Here is a 7,919-nt window from a genome sequence, read left to right on the forward strand (position 1 = left end):
ACAGTCGTGGTAAAAAATTTTTTTTATTACGGTCGTGGTGTATCAAAATTTTTATTACAGTCGTGGTATAATTTTTTTTATTTTTTTTATTACGGTCGTGGTGAACCGAAATTTTTATAACAGTCCTGGTATAAAAAATTTAATTTTTTTTATCACGGTCGTAGTGTATCAAAATTTTTATCACAGTCGTGGTGTACCAAAATTTTTATAACAGTCGTGGTATAAAATTTTTTTTTTATTACGGTCGTGGTGTACCAAATTTTTATTACAGTCGTGGTATAATTTTTTTTATTTTTTTTCTACGGTCGTGGTGAACCGAAATTTTTATAACAGTCCTGGTATAAAAAATTTTTTTTTATCACGGTCGTAGTGTATCAAAATTTTTATCACAGTCGTGGTATAAAAAATTGTAATTTTTTTATCACGGTCGTGGTGTACCGATTTTTTATCACAGTCGTGGTAAAAATATTTTTATTTTTTTTTTTATTACGGTCGTGGTGAACCGAAATTTTTATCACAGTCGTGGTTTAAAAATTGTAATTTTTTTATCACGGTCGTGGTATAGGCCCTAAATGTTTTTATTTTTTATTACGGTCGTGGTGTATCAAAATTGTTATCACAGTCGTGGTATAAAATTTTTTTTATTACAGTCGTAGTATAATTTTATTTTTATTTTTTATTACGACCGTGGTGTATCAAAATTGTTATCACAGTCGTGGTATAAAATTTTTTTTATTACGGTTGTGGTATAATTTTTTTATATTACAGTTGTGGTAAACCAAAATTTTATCACAGTCGTAATGTAAATTTTTTACGTTTTTATCACAGTCGTAGTATATATATATTTTTTTATTACAGTTGTGGTAAACCAAAATTTTAATAACAGTCGTGGTATAAAAATTTTAATTTTTTTTTATCACGGTTGTGGTGCACCAAAATTTGTATCACAGTCGTGGTGTACGGATTTTTTTATCCCTGTCGTAGTACAAAATTTTTAAATATTTTTTTATCTCGGTCGTAGTGTATGGATTTTTTATCGCGGTCGTAGTGTACTGATTTTTTTATCACAGTCATGGTATATATATATATATATATTTTTTTTACATTCATGGTGTACCAAAATTAAAGCAGGATCTAGTCAGCTCCCAAATCCGTTCTTGTACAGTTTCCCCACTTCGTAAACAAATTACTTAATGCGACGCGATAATGATTCCAGCACTGAAGGACTGACTAACCTTAAATTAAAAAAACACACACACAAAAAAAACAGCACTTTTTATCTTTGTTGCTGGTGTCATCTCTGGACCTGAAGATTCATGTAATACTAATATAAAAATACGAATTGGAATTTTGATTTGAGATCCGTAACTTGCACAAATTGTGTATTCGTGGTAAAGATTGCTCATGCAAATGAGTTCAGAAGCAAGACGGTTGCCAGGTAAGCGAAAATTAATAATTTAAAATGCTCCGATAATTTCAAATTTGTACCATCTGATAATTTTAATTGGGCAAAAAGAGGCTTCTACTAGACTGTCCACCGACTAGTCTGTTGTGTCCCATGTTTTTTTACTGTTTTGCATTTTTTTGCTTATATTTGATTATGAATAAATGTAACTTACTTTATCCTAAACGATTGTCGGCCGCAAAATGACATTCGTTATAACACCGGTGTTTAAACACCTCGTGTCAGCCTATACGAGTTACCATGTATGTTACTCTATAGGTGGTTATTTAAATATATATATAGTTTTTTAATGCATGACTAATAATTTTGGACAACCCATTAGTGACCACTGGGTTGGAGCAATTGCCAATAAGTGATTTGTACAAGGACACATACGCCCACAATATTAGCAGCGACGAGTCTCGAACCCGTTACCTCTGGGTTACAAACAGGCGCGCTTAACCACTTTGCCACGACGCCATAGCATTTTACTGGAATCTGAAATCGTATCTGTTTTTAAATTTCCATTAAGGTAAGATTATTTACGCACTATTTTTGAGTAAAAGAATATTTACATATTATATAACGGAATCTTTACAACGTTTGAACTGATACGAATGGTTAGGTGCTACAGCTCATTTCCATTAACATTTATAATTCTTAAACTATTGGAACAGCGACTGCCAATGCCATATCAAAAGTGTGTGTCGTGTCTATTTCTTTTGTCGCCTGTCCGATTTCTTGCACTACGCCTCTAGGACAAGTTTTACGTCTGTTATTTTCATCCGAATTGACATTTTTAATGGCCAAGTTCACATATTCGACGTCTATATGGAAATTTGTTTCTTAAAACATTTTGAACAGAACATGGTTAAATCTTGTACAAAACATGGAAAAAACATAGACTTTTGTTCAGAAGAAAATCAATAAGCCCCTAAAGTTTGTTTTAAAAATCCGCTAGACGACAACAAGAGTCATAGCAACGGTTGCCAAGGCAGCTCATTGTTGCTTTCTTGAAACCATCGCCTTTACCTTCTGGTTTTTGTGTTGGGTATTTTAATTAAATTTGTTTTGCTGGAATAGTTTGACTAGTTCTAGAGCATGGCAACGACAAGAGCGGAAGGTTTACCATTCCTTCCAGGAAATACTTTTGAAGATCCTACCGTAGGTTTTACTGTCGTAACTAATAACTAATATGCCTGTGTTAAACTATTTATGTTAAAATATACTGTTAAATTTTTTTTTAAATAGTTAAAATACCCTAATTATATGGGCACTCTATTTTTTTTTTGCTGCTGAATAACTTCCTCTACATTATCTACTAACCACTCACCGTAACAACCAACTACTAACCAGTTAGCCCCTACCCCAAACCATTAACTCCTAATCACCAACCTATAACACTTTCCACCAGCCTAATCTACAACGTGCTGAAGGATTCTTCACTAGTGCCTTTATTTTTCTTTTTATTGTGATGCACTTCAATGAATTGTTTTTGCAGAAATCGCGTTTCCATGTGACCAACACTCTAAAGTTTAAGAATGGATACGCACAACAACATTCACCAAGTGTTGGTCTTGGAGGTGAGAGACTCACTTACAATCAACTCTCGGAGTCAGAACTCGATGAACTTGCAAATAAAATGCCGACTTTAACTTACGGCCAAGCTAAGCAAGCACCGCCTGAAACTTTCGTTCCAGCCCATCTTGCTTTTGACAAAAAGGTATTTGGCTTGTTGTGTTTTTACTGTTTTGTATTTCTCTGAGTTCTGTAAGATCTTTGAAAAAAATCCTATATGTATATATGATCTAACATCCACGTTCTTTGACACTTTTACCCAGTAGTTTTTACCTGCAAATCTCGATGCGTGTGTATTACAACTGTCATTTTGTTGATAATTTCTTTCTCTTCATTGCATTAATTACTCTGATTTTCTGTACCCGAAGAGATAAATAATAGGTATATATATATATATATATGTTATAAATAACTGTAATAATTTAAGAGAATCTGACCCTGATCTGGTGCTTACAGAGTTGAACGATGCTTCTGTAAAGAAATACAGTCAGGATCAGATTTTGTAGCACCAGATCCTTACCCAAATATACACTACATATATATAGGGTATAAAATGAATGCTGTCAGGCCTCATATAATATGTTATGTTATCATACTAATCTTTTAATTAGTCAATGTCGTTGCTTTACATTACATTTCTGTATAGGTGTTAAAATTCACGGGCTACTTTAAAGAAACTGTCCACGAGTCACCACAGGAGTTTTACAGAGTACGTCCAGTAGAAATCTTCTATTATCTCGAAGACGACAGCATTTCTGTTGTGGAACCTCATGTTGAGAATTCGGGGATGCCCCAGGTATGAGAATAGTTTTGATGCTAACCCGCTCCAGTTTGTCCTGGTTTCTGTTATTTAATGGTTACTATTACTGGAGTTTTGCTAAAACAAGTGCTTTGTATAATTTTTATTCAAGCATTTATACATGAATTTTTACGAATCTGTAGCAAAATGCAGCTGTAGATGTCCTTTTATTTACTAGTAAGCATCAACAGTAAAGTTTGAAATAATAAAGGGAAGTTATTCCGGAAATACAATTAAATCAGATAACAAAGCGATTAAAATAGAGCCTGTGTTCACAGTGTCTCACAATTACAATAAATGTTTGTTGAGCTCATGGAACAGCTTTGTGGTAAGTTCTGGTTGAAAATCAACTCTGATTGAAAGTTTTCCTTTGCGAGTTCTGCAATAAAATGCAAATATTCTAAATTGCAGTGAAAACCATTCTTCCTGCATCTGCAAAGTTTTGTTTTAAATAAAACAAACACTTTTTTTCCAGGGCAAACTTATTAAGAGGCAACGTTTGCCAAAAGATGATCAGGGCAACCACTGGCATTGGAAAGACCTTAACCTTGGGATGAATGTTGTTTTCTATGGCAAGGCATTTCGTATCACCAACTGCGATCAATTTACTGCAGTAAGTCCCATTCACTTAGTTGAGAGATACATTTATTAAAGAGGATTTAACTAAAAAATAATACTAAGTTTCTAAAATTAAAAAAAATACATATATTATTTATTTTTTTACTAAAATGAAACTTTTTTGCACCTATTTTTATCCTTGTGCGCTTAAGAGTTATCACACTTTTCAACTTTGTGTGTGATTTTTATTTTTCACTTAAAACTAATTAGCTAGGGTTCAATATACACATACACAAGCAATAGTAATGGACCTATACAAATTTACCGCTGCAAGAGATATCAGGTTTCTTATTTTGGATCTACTGGCACAAAGTTTTGCTAACCAACGTTTCAACATCCTATTCAGGTTGTTTTCATCAGGGTAGATTCTGCTTAATAAAAAGTGAAAAATGTTGACACTAAATAAATTTTACCGAACTTTTAACTTTCCATTACCAGAACTTCATGGAGAGTGAAGGTCTAATATTGAATCAACCAGAATCCGTCCCACAAGATCCTTACACTGAAAGTAGAAAGCAACCACTGCGTTCTTACACAACTAGGTCGGACTTCGACAAACTTAAGAAGTTTCTGGAACTTGATAGAAAGGTATGGAGTAGTGTCTTTACCTAACTACACCCCATATTTGTTGCTGTTTATATACATGTTAAATTGTGGTATGGCAGCACTTTTGGAAGATCCCTTTTTTTAATAAAAAAAATATTTTGTTACTTTTTCTAAATTAATAAACTTTGTTTAAAAAATGGGGGTCGCCCCAAACTCCCTGGCTGAGCCACAACTTACACTTGACAGGTTCTCCGATTTTACTGTGTATGGGACGACCGTGACTCCATGTTTGGTGAGATGAGGCCGTACGTCCTCCATTATTTCCTCGTGGACGACACAGTTGAGATCAGGGAGGTTCACAAACCAAATGACGGACACGACCCATTTCCAGTTCTGCTAAGAAGACAAAGACTCCCGAAAAATCGAAATGATGTTCACTGTAAGGATAAATAAAACTTGTTTTTTCTCACTTGGTCGGAAAACGACAGTCGTTATGACACGGGTGTTTTGCTTCATACACCTTATACCAGCTTACGAGTTACCAAGTATGTTACTTTGTGGAGAATATGAATCATCACCCCTGTTATATCTGATATTACCTGCCATGTATGGATAAAGAAGTTCCATTCAATCATTTAATACATTTATTGCTTTGTTATAAAAAAAATCAAATACAATAATTTTTTTAGCCCACAGTATTACTTTTTTTGCAACACTCAACACTTTCCTATGACTATATTTTCAACAGAAAATACTTTTTTCGTTCACTCCAATATTTTGTTTAGCATCTTTTCCAATGATTGTAATGGAGCTGACTGACCATGAAGTGAAGCAATGGTTCACTCCTCAAGATTTCGAACTTGGGAAAACCATCTTCATCAACGGGAGGCGTCTACTCATCTATGATTGTGATGATTTCACTAAGAAGTAGGAATAAATAATGTTTCAATAAAAAAACTAGCCATTTTTAGTACTCCTATGCATTACTGTAAAATTCCCTGTCGCCTACCTTTGGGAAAGCGGCAGGGTTCAACTGATGAGGTGCAACCATGAAGTAGTAGCCTAGGTGTCCACTGTCGGGATAATGGGTCAACTCAGGTTCCACAGTATTTGGGACCTCAGTGTCGTAGAATGTCTTCTTTTAAGCTATGTGGTAAATTCACTTAAGGCAATCATAATATAAATGTTAAATTGAAACTATGACACCGGAGAAACAAAAGTGGTTTATAAAAGACAATAAATACTTGCTTAAACTTTAACTTCATCTTTTTTACAGCTACTACAGAGTAATGACCGGCCAGCAAACATTTCAACCAATACCAGTCACAGGGATGGCAAATGATCTTCCAAAAATGGTGAGTATCTCATTCAATTTAGCAGTTCGAATCATGTTCCAAAATTTTTGTGTGACTTGTTTAAGGTAACTGAGAGTCTATTATATATAAAAAACAAACACTCCCCATAAAGCAGCCAGCAAAAATTAAGTTAAGTTTTTATCCTAAAAAAAAGTCGCGACCGTCAAAACTTTTCCCCTGGACGAATGACTGCATTTTTCCTGATCCATTTAAGGGGTCAGTTCCATACACTCTAGATTTAATCGAGTTATTTCTGCCTTTCAACAGCAAATCTGGTATGAAAAACGTAGTGTATTTCCAATGTTTCGCCTACCATCTGGCAAGACTTCATCAGGAAATGAAAGTCAAAAAAAGGGAAATACAGTACAATCTGTTTTTCATACCAGATGAGCCATTAAAAGACTAATTACATTATGCCTGGTAGCAAAAGTAACAGAATATTTCTCTACCCACCTATGATACACAAACTATCCATAGGAACTGCCACCCTACAATGGCTTTGGTTCATTGGAAGATTCCCTTCAAAACTGCTTGAGTTTGGTCCCCCAACCACCTAAGAAAGATTTCATTAAAATGTTGGAGAATGATCACAAGATACTGCGATACGAAGCAGCCATGGTAAAATTTAGATGATTTATTGAGTTCCTTTATACAATAACATAACATATATAATTTTTATTTATTTTCTAAAAAACGACACCGAAGGTCATATTATTTAAAGAACGAAGAGAAGAGAATTAATAGCAAAACAGAAGTGTTTTGCTGTTAAAGCACGCCATGGATAAAGAGTGTGGTTGCGACCCAAAATAATAATATCTTTTATTTACCTTCCATTATGGTAGCGAAGATTGTAAAATATTTAAAATTGAAAGACAGGATATAGGGATAAAACAACAGTTGTTAAAACATGTCTATTTTTTTGTCTCAACATAATACCTTTTACTCTGTCCCCATAAATTTCAACTTTGCATAATGTAACTTTAAAAAGTAGACTCTATGATAAACTTGCATGTTAAAATATATATCTTAAAACTCACATATTAAAAATATGTTATATATACATGTAAAAAATACATTTTAATGCATTTTAAAATATGTATATGTTATATGTACCTGTCGAAACTCATACCTAAATCACCTATATTCTAGGATTCTGTTCGACAAGAAGACAGGAACAGACGTTTCATCATCTCGTACCGTCTCTCAGATGATATGATCAGCATCTTTGAACCTCCGCAGAGAAACTCCGGAATAATTGGCGGAAAGTTTCTGGAGGCAACGAGGATATCTAAGCCCGGATCGGATGTGGAGAACCCGGAGTTTTATGGGCCTGGAGATTTTGCGATCGGGGCAACCATCCAAGGTAGTCAGAAATGCAGTGATAAATGTGAATGTGATTTGTTTTATAATAGGGGGGCGGACACTTGTTATAACATGGGTGTACTGTTTCACACATCTCGTACTAGCTTATAAATTATCATATATCTGGCGCCGTGGCATATTGGTTAGTGCGCTGCCCTGTAAGCAAGAGGTAAATGAGTTCAAGGCTCGAAGCTGCTACCATTGTGGGCGTATGTGT

The 7,919-nt window shown here is 34.4% G+C and overlaps 1 protein-coding gene across 1 annotated transcript; it reads left to right on the plus strand.

Moving 5' to 3' along the window:
* Nucleotides 1–2,545: 2,545 nt before the first annotated feature.
* Nucleotides 2,546–7,703, plus strand: LOC778994 (EFHC1; the record flags this gene model as incomplete). Its single annotated transcript, NM_001078546.1, is given in 10 exon segments — nucleotides 2,546–2,608; nucleotides 2,946–3,167; nucleotides 3,669–3,818; nucleotides 4,297–4,434; nucleotides 4,878–5,027; nucleotides 5,232–5,424; nucleotides 5,771–5,912; nucleotides 6,262–6,340; nucleotides 6,818–6,958; nucleotides 7,490–7,703. Coding segments are annotated over 10 exon segments (1,492 nt in total), but the record flags the coding sequence as incomplete, so codon positions are not given.
* Between the last annotated feature and the right edge of the window lie 216 nt (nucleotides 7,704–7,919).

The sequence above is a fragment of the Ciona intestinalis genome, chromosome 2 (assembly GCF_000224145.3).
Source record: "Ciona intestinalis chromosome 2, KH, whole genome shotgun sequence".
Classification (NCBI taxonomy): Eukaryota; Metazoa; Chordata; class Ascidiacea; order Phlebobranchia; family Cionidae; genus Ciona; species Ciona intestinalis.